At 40.1% G+C, this 16,980-nt stretch overlaps 1 protein-coding gene across 1 annotated transcript; it reads right to left on the bottom strand.

The window, feature by feature from the left end:
• Positions 1-1,976: 1,976 nt before the first annotated feature.
• LOC308404878 (long-chain-fatty-acid--CoA ligase ACSBG2-like) lies at positions 1,977-15,999 on the bottom strand. The gene is made up of 14 exons (XM_080895157.1): positions 15,855-15,999; positions 15,529-15,722; positions 14,399-14,682; positions 13,426-13,514; positions 12,711-12,831; positions 12,524-12,604; positions 12,300-12,449; positions 9,810-9,977; positions 9,550-9,731; positions 8,621-8,851; positions 7,056-7,273; positions 4,601-4,740; positions 4,268-4,511; positions 1,977-4,001 (listed from the first exon to the last, which is right to left on the bottom strand). The coding sequence occupies exons 1-14, from the start codon at positions 15,896-15,898 to the stop codon at positions 3,910-3,912; spliced, it is 2,238 nt and encodes a 745-aa protein (XP_080751283.1). The 5' UTR covers positions 15,899-15,999; the 3' UTR covers positions 1,977-3,909.
• Positions 16,000-16,980: the final 981 nt, after the last annotated feature.

Below are 16,980 nucleotides of genomic sequence, written 5' to 3'. Positions count from 1 at the left end.
AGTCAGTTTGGCTCTGACTCTGTGAGAGGACGCAGATGAGGATGACATCAGCTGTTTTAATCAGATGCCACATAAAGAAAAAGGATTACATGCTCAATGTTCTAAAGCAGGGGTGGGGGAACTCAAGGGCTGGTGTCCTGCAGGTTTTAGATGTGTCCTTGATCCAACACAGCTCCTCCTCAGCATGTCTCAGTTCTCCAGAGGCCTGGTAATGAACTAATCATTTTATTCAGGTGTGTTGACCCAAGGTGATGTCTAAAACCTGCAGGACACAGGCCCTCGAGGCCTAGAGGTCACCCACCCCTCTTCCAAAGTAATATGACAGCTGATGGTTCCTGCAGTAAAATGTTTGTATACATTGCTTTTCTGCTGCTTTCGTCCACTTACATGCCAGCTTAGTGATTATTTATTTCCAAATTTTTATTAGAATTATCACGTGTTTAAAGATAAAGAAACTTGTTTAATTTTGGTAACTGCAGCTTGACCCTTACACTTGTGAACATGTCACATAAAAATTTTTTTCGTGGATCAGTCAAGCTCTGCTGGAGCACCTCTGTTCATTCACAAGTGAGAGAGAGAGAGAGAGAGAGAGACAGTGGAAAACATCTTTCACAGAACATTGTGTTAGAGATCATGATAACAAACCTGTATTCTGCTTTCTGTTCCGTGACAGAGTAAGGCATGCTGTATCATGTGTAGGCGATCTGATATTATCGTACCCTATTTCTGTAGTGAACATGAAACCACATTCCAGTACAAAAAAGTTGAGTGGACAAACAATGCAGGAGGATAAGATGTAAATTTTCTGCTCAGTTGAACAGACTGTCTCTGGCCAAAATGCCATCTTTATCTGAAACAAGTTTATCCAAGGATGTAATCTGATTTGTCGGAAAGTGGAAAAGCAGGCATATTATTCCAGTTTATCCTAAAGACGCCTCTGTGTGCAGTTGACATGTGATCTACCATGCAAGTCCTGAAATTAGGCCAAGCTAAATGTAGCTTGTGTTTTTCCCATGCTTTAGGTGTTGCCTCTGGCTTTGTTGCCTGCAATTGTGCACAGTCTCGCTACTCATGCACTTAAAAGCGCAATACAAATACAGGCCATTTACCATTTAAATATCCCTAATCTAGCTGGATCTTTTTGGTAATGAGGTTGTCCACACTTAAAGACTTAAACTGGAGCCTGGGAAGCTTTTCCTTATTCGTGTCCAAGAAGTTTTTTTGTTTGTTTGTTTCTTTTTTAGAAGAGCTGAGAAATGTATAGTCATTATTGCATTATTGGCTCAGTGCTAAACTGACAGCTTCACAGCTCCCCGAGTCTTCAGTTGCTCCAAAACACAACAGGTGGGGTAAGAGAAAGAAATGATATTTCTCCCATACTGGCTTCTCATCACTGGATCTGCCGCACCTTCCTGAGCCTGGTTCTGCCTGAGCTTTCTTCCTGTTAAAAGGGAGTTTTTCCTTTCCACTGTCGCCAAAGTGCTTGCTCATGGGAGGTTGTCCCATTGTTGGGATTTCTCTGTATTATTCCAGGTCTTTGCCTTACAATAGTAAGTGCCTTGAGGCAACTATTGTTGTGATTTGGCGCTAAGTAAATAAAATTGAATTGAACTCTTTTCCTCACATATAAAGTCTTAAATAATCAGGTCCCATCATATCTTAAAGACCTTAAGATATCATAATTTCTGCATTTATTCAGGTCTGGATCAGGCAACCCTGAGCCAGGTTATGCTGCTACAGGCTCAGGCTGATGAAGGATGCAGGGACCTGCGGAGCCTGGTTCTGCTGGAGGCCTCTTCCTGTTAAAGTGAAGTTCTTTTCGCTTTAGTAAGACTTTTACTAATGAAATTGAAGGTCTGTATCCTTGAACTTCAGGCACTGAAGCCTTATAATGCATATACATACCTTTTAGTGAAACAATAGGCCATATACATTTTAAATATAGGACACAGACACATTTTTTAATTACAGTTTGGTCATTTTTAATTGACTATCATAGAATGATAAAAGAACCCACCCACCACTTTAATCACACTCTAGATCTTGTTTTAACATATGGCATAGAAACTGAATATTTAACAGTGTTTCCTGAAAACCCTCTCCTGTCTGATCATTTCCTGATAACATTTAAATTTAGAATAATTGATTACACAGCAGTGGAGAGTAGACTTCATCACAGTAGATGTCTTTCTGAAAGCGCTGTAGCTAAGTTTAAGAATATAATCCACCCACTGTTATCATCTTCAATGCCCTGTACCAACATAGAGCAGAGCAGCTATCTGAACGCTACCCCAACAGAGGTCGATTATCTTGTTAATAATTTTACCTCCTCACTACGTACGACTCTGGATACTGTAGCTCCTGTGAAAACTAAGGCCTCAAATCAGAAGCACCTGACTCCGTGGTATAATTCTCATACGCGTAGCCTAAAGCAGATGACTCGTAAGCTGGAGAGGAAATGGCGTGTCACAAATTTAGAGGATCATCATTTAGCCTGGAGAAACAGTTTGCTGCTTTATAAGAAAGCCCTCTGCTGAAAAAGTTTTTCATACATTTATTACTTCCAGGCTGGACTACTGTAATTCATTATTATCAGGATGTCCTAAAAACTCGCTGAAAAGTCTTCAGCTAATCCAAAATGCTGCAGCAAGAGTGCTGACAGGGACTAGAAAGAGAGAGCATATTTCTCCTGTTTTGGCTTCCTGTTAAATCCAGAATTGAATTCAAAATCCTGCTCCTCACATACAAGGTCTTAAATAATCAGGCCCCATCTTATCTCAATGACCTTGTAGTACCATATCACCCTATTAGAGCACTTCGCTCTCGCTCTGCAGGCCTACTTGTTGTTCCTAGAGTATTTAAAAGTAGAATGGGAGGGAGAGCCTTCAGTTTTCAGGCCCCTCTTCTGTGGAACCAGCTTCCAGTTTGGATTCGGGAGACAGACACTATCCCTACTTTTAAGATTAGGCTTAAAACTTTCCTTTTTGCTAAAGCATATAATTAGGGCTGGACCAGGTGACCCTGAATCCTCCCTTAGTTATGCTGCAATAGACGTAGGCTGCCGGGGGATTCCCATGATGCATTGAGTTTTTCCTTTCCAGTCACCTTTCTCACTCACTATGTGTTAATAGACCTCTCTGCATTGAATCATATCTGTTATTAACCTCTGTCTCTCTTCCACAGCATGTCTTTATCCTGTCTTCCTTCTCTCACCCCAACCGGTCGCAGCAGATGGCCCCGCCCCTCCCTGAGCCTGGTTCTGCCGGAGGTTTCTTCCTGTTAAAGGGGAGTTTTTCCTTCCCACTGTCGCCAAAGTGCTTGCTCATAGGGGGTCATATGATTGTTGGGTTTTTCTCTGTATCTATTATTGTGCGATTTACTGTACAATATAAAGCGCCTTGAGGCAACTTTTGTCGTGATTTGGCGCTATATAAATAATATTGAATTGAACTGAATATCTCAAAATAAATATTAAACTGTGTCAAACTGTACATGGAGAAGCACAAATGTAAAGTTTACAATTTGCACATGTGTGATTGGATAAATTCAAACTACTGATATTCATCTCACATTATAAAAATGGCTTTAATCTCCAGTCTTTGCCAGGTGAGATTACCTTTAGGAAACTGGCAATTAACGCTGTAAAAATCATTAAATACACACAGCTGCTTCAGGTATATAATACATATCTTACATATCTTTTGAGCTACAGTGGGATTTATGATTCATGATATTTCCTTCAGAAACTGACAGACACCAAGCAGTATCTGTGTCATCATACAGTCTATATGTGGCATGTTCGAGTGATATGTTTGGCAAAATTTTGACTCTGACTTATGTCTTTTATTTACAAAAAAGTATGTATGTCCATACATCCCATGACCTCCTCTCACCCCTGTGCAATGCACTCTATTGTTTTCCTGCAGCCACTGCATACATTTCATTTATTTTCTCCTGGTACATTTTCACAACAATGGGCCTCCTCAGTTTCATGGTGGGTCCTAGAAGGACAACAAAGAAAAATAGGTTATTTTGATCTCATGATAAAGTTTAGCATTCCGCTGAGCTTAAAGAGATTAAATCACTGCTGAAAAGACTCCACGGAAACACTGTTTGGCAGTCACTCCAGTTACAAAACATTGACCTCGGTTAAAAATGATTAACAGTAAGTTAAAAAAAAAAAAGCAGAAGCAAATACTTACTTTAAATGGCAGTGCTACATGTACTATACTTGTAGGAAAAGGAAAATAAATTTCAGATAGCTGACCTAGCTCTCCTCCGGTGACGGAGAAGTCTTGTTCCACTATAACCCACTTCTGGACTTTCTGGGCATTGGATGTTGATCGGGCATTAACACGCTCAATGCCAGCCTGAATGGCACTGTAAATAGCTGGCTCCTTATTGGCTATAATCTCGGACACCTTGGTTGCTTTTACGCTGTGCTGTCGGCAAAATTCCAAAGCCTCTTGATTCAGCTCATCTGTGGGCTCGCCATTGTCATCCACGACACACTGCAGAAAAAGAAACAGAAGTGGTAACTCTTTTTTTTTTTTGCTTATTCAGCAACAATGCCTGTATGCAAAAAGAGAGGATCATTTACTTTAAGTGTGAGCAGCATGGAGAGGAACTTGAGCTTGTCTCCAATTAGCATGGCGTTGCTGATGATGGGCAGTTCAGACTTCACTGCATCTTCAATGGGGACAGGAGGGATGTTCTCGCCACCCGCAGTGATGATGAGCTCTGTGCAGGAAAGACAAAAACGCGTCACCTCTTATTAAGTTGGCGTATCTCAGTATCTGGTTGTAGGGTTTTAAACAACTAGCAGTGAAAATAGGTAGTTAGTTCCACGCTTGACTTGACTTTTATGCACTCACTACACAAAAAAGTGTGATTAGACAACAATTCTGAAAAAGCATACTTTGAATTCTGCTGATCATTATGTCCAAATCACTATTTTAATTTATTATACAAACAGATGGGAATTACCTTGAGTAAAATGTCAGTTAATGGTGTAAAAAAGAGAAGAAAGAATTAAAGCTAGAGAAGACAATCATCTTACACCAGCTGTAAGTGGTATTAATTCAAACTGTAAGTCTCTAGGCATCACAGGAACTCAGCCATGAAATGTCCAGGTTCACATTGCCGAAGCTCTAGCTCTGCTGACTCAGTAATTGCAGAGTATTAAACCTACTCTGGCATTAACATCAGCTCAAAAACTGTGTGCCAGGAGCTTCGTGGTGGCCGAGCAGCTCCTGTAGGTTTAATGTGTAGGTGGCCCAGTATTTTTGTCCGCAAAGTGTAAGTAAGTTATGTGTTTGCTTGTTTGTTTTTCAAATGTATAATGTACACTTTTCAAAACATAAGATGTTCTTCTAAAGTGTGTGCTATTTTTCCCCCAAAGGAGTTAGATTTTAATGCTGGTAGTGCTCAAATAATCAGATGGTAAATCTGTGACATGTTTGTGTCAGCTCCTCTGGCGTTGTATTATTAGGGTAATATTTCAACTACTGTTAAAGCTAAGGTAGCTCTGACAACTTTATATACGCTCACAGTCGCTTTATTAGGCACACCTTGCTACTACTGGGTTAAACCCATTCCCACATAGCAGACAGGTCTGGCCCTTTTATACACGTGTGTGTGTGTGTGTGTGGGGGGGGGGTCAGAGTGTGACCCCATAAAGACTTCCCTAAACCTGCTAGTCTGGAAGTCCAGCAGTTCATCTAAACAAAAGGCACTTAGACTAAAACTGACATAGTTACGTTTACCCTACCATAAAACAAAAAAAGGTACGACCTCTCCCATGCTCCTAGGATGTGGGTGTGAATGCCAGACCACTCTGGAATGCACACAAAGTCTTGTAGTGAACAACAGCCTAAGTCATCAAAAGGTCAACATGCAGTATTCTACCATATGCAAACTTATATTATTAAAAGATTATACTGACTACTAAGTGCAATTTTCTATTGACAGCATGCCACATCCGGCCCAATTGTGGTTTGGTTTATGTGGCTCAGGCTCATAGAAAACAGGTCTGGCATCAAGCTGGCATTTCTGACTGACTGGTGTCATGGCAGGGTGTATGTCAACCAGAGGTGGGCTAGGTCTGGCAATGATGGCACTATTTATGTTCCTATGTTCCTATTTTAGTTAGAAGATCCATATGCCATGTTGCAATACTGTACTGCTATGGTAGCCAACGTTTCAAAAGCAGGTTTGACAGGTTTGTGAGTGTACACTTTATCCAAAACCTAGTGACGGTTTACTCATATTTGCCACCAGGTGGCTGTAGAGCAGGTCACCTACTGGTCGGAACGTTAGTGGTTCGATCCTTGGCTCCTCCAGTCTGCATGTCAAGAGTGTGAGTGTGAATGAATGTACTTAGGAAGCACTTAGTTTAGAGAAAGTGTGTGATTGGGCCATGTTGTATAGAGTGCTTTGAGTGATCTGGTAGAATAGAAATAAGAATCAGTCCATTCACTGTCTGAACGGAGGTTTGTCAAGTTACATTTGCACTATTATGTTCTGGCACACAACTTACACATGGCCCACATACCGCAAAGAATTGTGGCCCAGATTTGGTTTGCCAGAGGTAATCCACACTTGGGCCAGCGCAGAACCAACAGTATGTCTACACCTGGCCTTGTGCTGGCCCATGTGTGGGCCACCTCTAGCAAACCAAAGGGCCGTCATTCTTTGCGGTACGTGGGCCATGTGTAAGCACATAGTGTGGGCCAGATCTGGGCCACACCAATTTTGCTATGTAGGTTTTTGCCTTCAGAACTGAACTTTTCTCTCTGAGCAAGGTGCTGGAAACAGGGCAGCAGTTTGAAATGATTTATGCTTTGTGACATGGCATGTTTACCCACTGGGTTATATCTTAGACTCTTCTTAGTGCTTGAACTAGGAAATAGGAAAGCATTTCTGAACTTGGTTAGAAACAGGTTCAGCTGTTTTGTTGCCAGTGGCAGTCAATAGAAGTGTGATAAGTGTGTCACAACTATAACCTAAATGTGTCTTTTGGTGCATTTTCTCCCAGATTCAGAGCTATAGCTTACCCTTGATCCTTCCTGTGATATACAGAAAGTCTTGTTCATCATATCTTCCCAGGTCTCCAGTGTGCAGCCAGCCATCCTCATCCAAAGCCTCTGCTGTTTTGTCTGGCATGTTCAGGTAGCCCATGAAGATATTACGACCCCAGAAACAGATCTCTCCATTCCCATCCGCATCTGGATTCACCAGCTTTATCTTACAGCCTATCATCACCTTTCCACAGCTGGAAAGACAAATCAAAAGCCAGTGATGTGACCAGAATCTGCATTAAAACTTTTAATTGAGCACATAGAAATCAGAGCAAAATAACACAAATGTGGCTTAAATATGATCATTTAACATTTTAAGGAGATGGTTGTACTCCTAAAAACAACAATAACTCCTGGCCCTGACACTTTTTTTTTATATTATTGACTTTGTACAGTAAGAAGCTCCGTAACAAAATTAAATATTTTAATACGTTTGGACAAACATTTTCAAATTGTGTCTGTTTTCTGATGCTTTAGTCTAAATGAACCATCCTCATTTTTATTTAGACGGGAAGTATGAATATATAAAGAGCTGTGGCTGCCTCATGAAAAAGAGAGATCATCTGCAGACTGCAGAGATATTTGAAATAACACATGGTAATAATAGATAATGGAGTCAAAAAACTAATCATCACACAAATTACTAAAACTAAAAATATACAAAATATACAAAAATATGACAGAAAGTGTCACAGAAAGAGCCCAGTTAAGCAGAAGCATCGAGGTTGTGTCATATTTTTTTTTATGTTTTTATTGTTTTACATGTAAACAGGTGTTTCCTCAGGCTTTTAGGACTTATTCTTATGCTTTTAAATATATTTCGCTCTTTCACATACAGTTTTTTTATTATTATTATTATTTTAGAGTATTTCTTCCCTCTATTTATGTGTGAGCATGAGCACTGTCATACAAACTTCCCCTTCACTATAAAAGAGTTCACTTTACTTCTGCTCTATTTTGAATTTATTAGAAAGCTGGTATTTTATACTCAGGCTGTTTAACCAAATATAAGGTTGTTGTAAGTTCCTGGTAATATGGGGATTACCCTGTAACTAGTTTATCAAAGGTCAATGTCAGCACTGGACAACGTGGGCACTTGTAACATACCTGCTCATCTTTAAAGAAATATGCCTCTGCAGTCATCCTGAGCTCTACAGAGCTTGAAGTGACTTTCAAGCTCAGCACAAAAACAAACTCCAATAAACCCACTGTTCAGCACCAAGGAGCAGACAAAGTTAAGTTTTTTTCCCCCTCAGAAGGCAGTAAAAACAAATTCAGAGCTGGAAACAGTGAATCTAGGACTTCAGATGGACTGAAGTGTTGATTCAAAGAAGTTTTGTTGCTGTGATTAAAATAAATAGGCCACTGCTAAGAAGTCTATTTCCTTATTAGATGCTGTCAGGTTTTTGTTTACAGTTATTACGTTGGCTATAATCTATCAGGTATGCTTGATGAAAAACAACCATCTATCACCTTCAACACAATATTTTTTGACCCCTGCTTTAACCACAATCCAACACTTCAGTCACGTCGATGTCTACCTTGTGACGCGGTATTCATCGATGGAGATGGTGTGAGGGCCAGAGCTTTCACTCATGCCATACAGCTCTTTCAAAGGGATGTTCAGGCTCATGAAGTAATCCAGAGTGTCTTTGGTAATCGGTGCAGCTCCAGTGCAGCATATTCTGCAGCGGTCCAAGCCCAAAGCAGCACGCACCTTCTTGAAGACCAGATTATTAGCCAGCATGAAGCCCCACGGCACCTGATTCTGTCTGTAACACACAAAATAAACCAATATTTTATCAAAATTATTGAGGATCTTTTTTGTTTAGGAATAATGAACTTAACGAAACTTAAAATATGATTTTAAATAAGGTTTTTCTAGGTAAAGCTGAGCATCACTGGCCGTAGTGCAAAACGCCTGGCCAGAGTCTTGCATGATTTTTTTTTCACTCTCTTTCTCCTTTTATTTGTTTAACCAACACAAAGAAAATCAAAGTAATTTGAGAACTGACCAGCTTCAGCCTAAGGCACCTTCTTTTATGTTGTGCAGACCTGATTGGCCTCACCCTGCTGGGTTATCCTGCAGCCCTGGTTTGAGACTTTCCTCTTCTCTTCATGTTTCTTGCTTTACTTTGTAATTTTATAATTTATTTATTCTGTCCTCTTGTACACTGTGCAAGTTTCTTAATGTTTTTCTTGTTTCTAAAATTATTCTGTAAATAGTCCGCTCACAGTGTTTGGGGGCTTGTCCGAGTTACTTCAAAACTGCTTTGAGAAAGGCAAATTTACTACAGTTCTCAACACTATGAGATAAACAAATACGTGAAGAACCGATGACATTACCATCACTCACAACTGCACAAATAAATCTTTCTATGCATTATGAATGTTATAAAGTGATGGCCTGGGGATGTTAAACTGTACAAACATGTGACGTGTTCGTCTAACATCCCTGCTGCTGTCTCACCCGTTCATGACACTGTAGTTGTACTGCAGGCCAATGGACTTGGCAAAGCCTGCCACTCTCTTCTTCATTGGGGATGCTTTGGCTCCCACAGCTTTCATCTTCTCCTCGATCTTCTCCCACACACGAGGAACTCCCAGGAAACAAGTTGGGCGAACCTCTTTAAGTGTGTTTACTAAAGAGCCCTGGAAAAATTAATGGTCATTACAGTCAAATATATTTAGTTAATGTTTCCTTTTTCATGAGGTAATAGTCATGCTTACTTTAAGGGCATCTGGCTCTGCAAAGTAGATGGTCCCAGCAAAGCCCATGCAGACCCAAATATCAATCATCTGGGCTGCGATGTGGCTGAGCGGCAGGTAACTGACCAGGATCTCCTCACCGCCTTTTGCTTTTAATATGGTACATCCCACATGGGCAGTCCATGTTATCTGCACATTTAAAAGTGGGGAAAAAGTCACCAGGTATTTTCTTTCGCCAAATATTTGTCTTGAATCTTTAGAGTACTCCTCTCACACATTGATCGAAACAACATTATGAAATTACAGTAGAAGAACTCGCCAGATTATATAAAAGCTCTCTGGTTGAACCACTAGTGCTATGCTTTAACTCTTTGAAGAGTTAAAAGCTTGTCCTTACAACCTACAGCCTGCATAAGATATGCTGCAGTAATTCAGCTTGTTGTGCAAATTCAATTTTATTCATGTTTATTAAAGGTGCTAGAACTAAGCTAATGAAGTGAAAACTGGAGCTTCATAATGAACTATTCCTGATGCAAATGAAACATAAAAAATAGAGCTCAAATACTTAAAAAGCAGTAAATTGGTACAAGACTATCTCTCTATCTAAGTTTTTATTATTTCAGTTTGGTATGTTTTCATATGTTATGTGAAGTGTAACATTTTGCTCTTTCTTGCAATGATAAAAAATACCAGATCCAGATTTTGGAAAGTTGTTCACTTCTAACTTGAATCAGGCTCAACTTCAGGCAAAATGTTTATGTAAATCCATCCATGAATTGAATGAATTGTGCTAACAAGCGAAACTAAGCCAGTTATTTTGGCTAATCTCCTTCTACGTGAAATTTGTGGTTTTTCTGACTTTTGATCATTTAGAACAGGGGTGTCAAACTCAAGGCACACTTTAGGTCACGGGCCAAACAAGATAAATATTTATTGAACACACTGTTTATGTTTTTTAAACATAAATATGAATTAAAAAAAGACAGGAATAATATTCCAGATTAAATAAACTTAAAAAAATAAACTTTAACTTTAAATATTTTGCTCTTCATAAAAATATATCCTGTCAAAATTATGCAAGTTAGAAATATGAACATGCTGCCAAAACCCCCAGAAAAAATAAATGAAAGCATATACAAGGTTGGAGCCGCATGTAGACGGAGCTGGGCATTGCTTCAGGAATGGAACTAATAAACTGTGCGGGCCATTCAGTGTCGTACTTTCCCTTGAGTCTATCATTACACTGCAGCTCCATCTGAATCTGCACATGTGCAGTTCAGCAAAGTCCGCTGACTTGGTTCAACATTAATTGGCAACAGGGAAAGTGAGGCAAGTTGCACTGGTGCATTTGTGACAACTTCACTTGAAATGTCTTCACCGCATCATACATGCCATGTCCATGAACTGACAGATTTCCTTGCTGAGCTCAAAAACTCTATTGAGAATTTTTATCCCAACTCAGCCAACGGACCTCTGTATGATGAGGAATGTCGGCAAACTCTGAATCTATTTCCCACATAAAAGACTGAAATTGACGGTGCTTTAAACTTTTAGCTCCGATAAAATTTACGGTTTGCGTTACGGTGATCATTACATGCTCCATTTTTAGGACTTTACCACACAGCCTTTCCTGCTGTATGATGCAGTGATATGCAGTTCTCCCCCTGCATCTTTACTCGCATCCTGCTGACTAGTCCACTTTTTTCACCGCACAACACCGGCGCTCCATCTGTTGTAGGTCCAACAAGTTTGTCCCAGGGCAGTTTCATGTCGGTTACACTTTGACATACGTTTTAAAAAAAGTCTTTTCCTGTCATTGTTCCGTGCGATTTAATGTTCAATATTTCCTCTCCACGGATGAAGATGGCCAGCTGTGCAATGTCCATCATGTCTATACTTTTCTTGTCTATACATGTCTGTACTTTTCAGCTTATCCTGACGTTTTGTCTCGTAGTGCCGTCTTAAATAAAATTCCTTAATTACAGCCACATTAGCTCCACTAATAAGACACACGGGTTTACCAGCAATGCCAGTGTAACTACCGCCCCTCCCACCTCTGCCCAGCGCAAAGCACAAGGCTCGCATGCAGAGTGAAGCGGAAATAAGTGCGAGAGAGAGAGAGAGAGAGGGTGAGAGAAAGAAAAAAAAAAAAACAACCCATGGCTCGCGATAAGGAGCCGGCTCACGTCGTTCACGTCAAGGATCCGGCTCTAAGAGCCATTTCGTTTGCAACCGACACATCACTAATGCATAACAATAATAATACAGCTATATAAAATGATCTCGCGGGCCAGATATAAATGTACGCCGGGCCGGATGTGGCCCGCGGGCCTTGACTTTGACACGTGATTTAGAACAAGACAGAAAAAAGCTGCAATCTGAGCCTTAACAATTTGATGGCTACTTAATAAAATTAACAGTATTCAAAGACTTTTCAGTTCAATCTTAAATCTTAAAAGCCAATACCTTTTAGAAGAAGAGAGAGAGAAATCTCTTGTCAGGGCTACTCACATTGTCATGGCTCAACATGACTCCTTTAGGGTTGCCAGTGGTTCCAGAGGTGTAGATGAGGGTGCAGCACTCATTGGGCCGAAGACTGTCAATCACAGCATTCAGCTGCTCATCGGGCACATCCTCTCCCAGCTTCATGAACTCTTCCCACTACAGAAATAAGGAGGTTGAATCAAAACAGTGCATCAATGATAAGTAAATAAATGTTTGCTATGTAGACGTACTGTATACAGGAACGGAGCTTTCTGCTGTAGCTCGCCTTTGTACTGAACAATGGCTCTCAGATGAGGTAGATGATCTTTAACCTGTTAAAAGATACAAAGATAACATGTGAGGACAGAACCTCACTCACAAGTAATACATGTATTACTTTATAAAGAGATGGTGGTGAATTAAGATGAAACTGCCGACCTGCAGGATTTTGTCGAGCTGTTTCTGGTTCTCCACAACCAGGACATTGGCCTCACAGTTGGCAGCCACATACTGACAGGCCTCTGGTGAGTTTGTGGTGTAAATCCCGGCTGCCAGCCCTCTAAGGGACAAACAATTGCTTGAGCTATATATTACCTTGTATGAGTCACTGTCATGTGTTACCAGTTTGGCTACAGCTTGATGTGAAGTGGAAAATAATTAGATATTTTGTTTGGTGAACAGAAATGAGTATTTTTTTAAACTGTAGATTAAGCAAGAAAAACTAAATAAAGTGAGGGGTGATTACGCCTATCCCAGCTGGCACAGGGCGAGAGGCAGACGGCCTTTCACAATCACACTGATTTTAGAAATTAAAATCAAAAATTAACCTAACCCTGTTCCATGTCTTTAGACTATGGGACACAAATGGAATTCATTGGAGGAATTCTATTTGTGCACTTGTGCAGTTTGTGGCGGTGTCCGAACTGCACAAGTTGAATGTCCCTTAGTACTTCCTGACAGCTTGAAAAAATGCCAAATATCACATCCATGTAATTTTAACTGAGCCTCATGTGGGTGGAGACACAAACAGAGGTTCTGAGATAAGAAAGGACAAAGATAAATGTGCATGTCAGACAGTGCAGAGGTAACACAGGTCCAAAAGTAGACTAATTTAAAATGTTATCAGATTCAGTTCCTTATAGAGTGATCTTACCCGGCCAAGATGCAGCCGATGTCTGAGATGAACCACTCAGCGGAGTTGAATCCCAGAATCCCTACACCATGGTAACGCTCCAGCCCCAACTGATAAAAACAAAGGACAGGTAGATGCTTTTAAAGAAGAAGTGACTTTAATTACACAGCGCAGCAGGCGTATACCTTCGTTACTTCTGCGTCTTGTTGCATTAGCCACTCCACTCACACGGGACACAGATATGGCTGTGAAACATAAAACGTAACACAAGCTGGGCATTTCACACACCCAAGTTTCCAGCATGCTGTTCTCACATCAAGAAGATTAAGATAAGAAGTGCTGTTTATAAAAACTGGGCCAGGAGTTAAATTATTTATGCAGCCTTCAGTTCAAAAAGTATTGTTCAGTTACATAAACACAGCTTTCTAATTAAAAACAACCAAAAAACAAAACAAAAACCGAGTCGATGTTTGTTTAAATCAGAATTCTAACAATCATTTGGTTACTTTGTTTCTAATTCAGAGCATTTGATGACTTAAAAGTTCTAAGTTTGCGCTTTATAGGAGCACAAGTGTCAAATCCTCTAAGCGCCTGGGTTTGAGGTTAATGCAGGAGGCAACAAAGACCTTTTAAGGCCAAAGAGCAAGAATGGGTGCAGGAAAGGTCTAAGGGAGTGATCCCCAGCATCTGCTGATCTCTTGGTTAAAAATGACAACTCTGGCAACTTGGTTTACAACTAACTTTGTGAATGAATGACAACAGCATATGTTAAAATGAATGACTGCACTGTATGCTAAATAAATGCTTAAATTATTTAATTATTTCACAATTCTTAAAATCCAACTTTACTCTATGAAATAATGTTTAAGGCAAATTAATAACATTCTAAAGATCTACGACTGCCAAATAGCTTCTTTGCATTATATTTGAAGTTCACTGAAGTGTAATTTTTGTTCAACAGATGCAGGACGATTTGCAAAACAAGCAAACAAACCTTGAGAAAACTTTTCGCAGCTGCACGACACTGCTCGTAGTATTGGTTCCAGGTTAGAGTCATCCACTGGCCATCTTTTTTGGAAACCAAAGCTGGATGATTCCCATACTTCTCGACTGTCTCCAGGAACATCTGATGGACGGTGATGGGAGCCTCTGAGCCTGGCCCTGATTCCTCCATTCTCAGCCTCACTGCCTGCTCTCTGCCGGTGCTCCATAACTGGTCAGCTGGGGCTAGATTTGTTGCCAAATGGGCCGTCGACAGGGGAACTGCCTTGGGCTCTTCTGTATTGCGAGAACAAGGGCAGCTGCATATACTCTCCATGAATCACAAGTCAAAAGACACAGCTAGTCAGGTGTATCACAGGACTGCAGATATCTCTGTGCTGTTACCCTAGGTGAGTTACTTTAATGTGCAGTGTGCAGTGAAGGCTCTGCTGTTATCTGAGCTGAAACAGGAAGTTCCACATTACAAATGCGTACCTAACAAACAGGTTCAGCCAGAAGAAGTCATGTGATTTTAGTTACAGGACTGAAAGAGCACACAGACAACATACTAAATTCTGCCATCCAGTAAAAATTCTCGAGTATTTCACGTGGTTTTAAAAGGCATGTTCAAGACGATCTTTAGCACTTGATGCCCCAGTAATCCTGTATGCTTCAGCATTCCTAAGAAATTTTAAAGCCTTGCAGACATCTGTCTTTATGAGAGGAGTGATTTCTTTTAAGTGTTATTGTCTTTTTTGTTTTCATATTTCCCGAAAATTTATTTTCCTTCCAGCTTGCGGTCATTTTATGTCTGAAAATATCTAAAATGATATTTATTTTCTTGTTTCCCCACAGAGTAGGTTATATCTAGCCTTAAATGCCTTTGTGTTTTGACATTTAAAGTGACAAAGTTTATTCATTAGCTTTTTTACAGTTTGCAAATGCTTTTACGTATTCAGTCTTCTTATTGAAAATAATTATTTAAATCAGCCTAAAACAAGATAATAAACAGAATTTGTTGAAAAGAAGTGGGTGTCTTTCACTCTAGCTTCTTATGTGAAAACTTTGTGGTTTACACCCAAAGGACAGACAATTTTCTTTTAGTTTGGAGGCATACCGTTACCATCGCCATTTCACCCTTACCTGTGGAAAATCCTTCAGTAGCTCCCTTCTGCTCAGACGATATGGGAGGCTGGGTCAGTAACTCAGTGTTACTGAGTGGATGGATCTTTGGAGGCAGTGTTGCACTGAAGTCGCCCGTCTTGGCTTTCCCATTGAGTATGACAGATGTGTGGGTCTTTATATCTGTGGCATCTGACTCAGTTTGAGCAGGAATGCTGGAGCAGACATTGAGATGACACGAATGAGAACTGATGATAATCGTAAAATCTAATTTTTAGATAGTTTGAAAAGAAGTGGTCCTATATTATCTATTTGACCTGCCCAGGGACTCATCTCTCTTTACATACCTTTCCATGTTACCATCCATAACTGCAGGGCTATTGCTCTTCATAAATTAATTTTCTTTGAGCTTATGTCTGCTAGAAACAGAGAAGATGAAATTAGCATGAAAACCCTCCAGAAACCCTCCACCGAGGACTCTCCAAGCAGTTAAGATTATGAAACAGCATCACTCCACTCATTTATATGTGACTGACATTCACCAAAGTCAGTGCAACAGGTCACAGCCAGTGACCGCATGTGCTGCCAATCACACACGCAGCAGCAGTGCATGTTGAAACTACTAGTATTGCGGCAAGAAGCATTGCTAAATCCACGTAGACTTACTTTGCCTCCAAGCAGCACCTTTCACCCAGATAATCGTGAAAGTGCTGCCATTACCAGTTAACATACTGAATAACAATCATGTCAGACTTAAAATAACTCTTCCTTGGCCTGTGCTCTACACAGTGAATGAATGCCCTCTAATGTGAATATTTAGCAACAGCAGAAACAAGTGAAAAGTTTTCTGCAGATATTTTCCTCCAAGTTCAATTAACTGCACCAATAAAAGCAATCAGTCTTTTTGCAGGGATGTAACAACAATAAATCTGATAATCAATGTTGCACCAGATTTCTAACAAATGCTGACTTTGTGTTAAAGATTGAAATCTGTCAAGATAAGCAGGATCTCAGTCCAACCTCAAAATTTCAAGATTGCCCTTGACAAGATTTCTCTGGACCAAAGTTCATAAACTTACAAAACTGCAGTTTGGCAACATTAAGTAGCAGAGGAAAAACCTTTGCTCCAGATTATGTAAAAACTTTATAAACTGTCCTGTGATGCAAACAAATTCATTTTAGCCTCACTGGTGACTTAGTTCTCACATTACACAGAAAAACACCTTAACTATTGAAAATGCATTGGAAAATCTAAAAACAGCAGCAGTGAGAGATGTTAACTCTCTGTGGATGTGCCTGCTCACATCTATTCCTACGTTTCAGTCATATGTTTGATTTAACACATTCACTATGCATCTCCAGAGCCGTGTTTAACCTGAAGTGTACATACTCAGTGAGGAAAAATGGAAAAAACAGCACAAACAAGTCTGAATTTCTATGAGTAAAAATAAATCTTTATGCACATCCTGCAGT

This window comes from Rhamphochromis sp. 'chilingali', assembly GCF_963969265.1.
Source record: "Rhamphochromis sp. 'chilingali' genome assembly, chromosome: 10".
NCBI classification, from domain to species: Eukaryota; Metazoa; Chordata; class Actinopteri; order Cichliformes; family Cichlidae; genus Rhamphochromis; species Rhamphochromis sp. 'chilingali'.
Note: the sequence above shows the minus strand (reverse complement) of the source record. Positions and strands in the feature narration are given on the sequence as shown.

Bases quoted from the DNA above. Each gene is read 5' to 3' on its own strand.
- LOC308404878 (XM_080895157.1), bottom strand. From the start codon at position 15,898: ATGAAGAGCAATAGCCCTGCAGTTATGGATGGTAACATGGAAAG. The intron at 12,605-12,710 runs GTCGGCAGTTTC...ATCTTTTAACAG, and splicing joins AGCTCGACAAAATCCTGCAG to GTTAAAGATCATCTACCTCA. The intron at 4,512-4,600 runs GTAAATGATCCT...CTTTTTCTGCAG, and splicing joins CCATGCTGCTCACACTTAAA to TGTGTCGTGGATGACAATGG.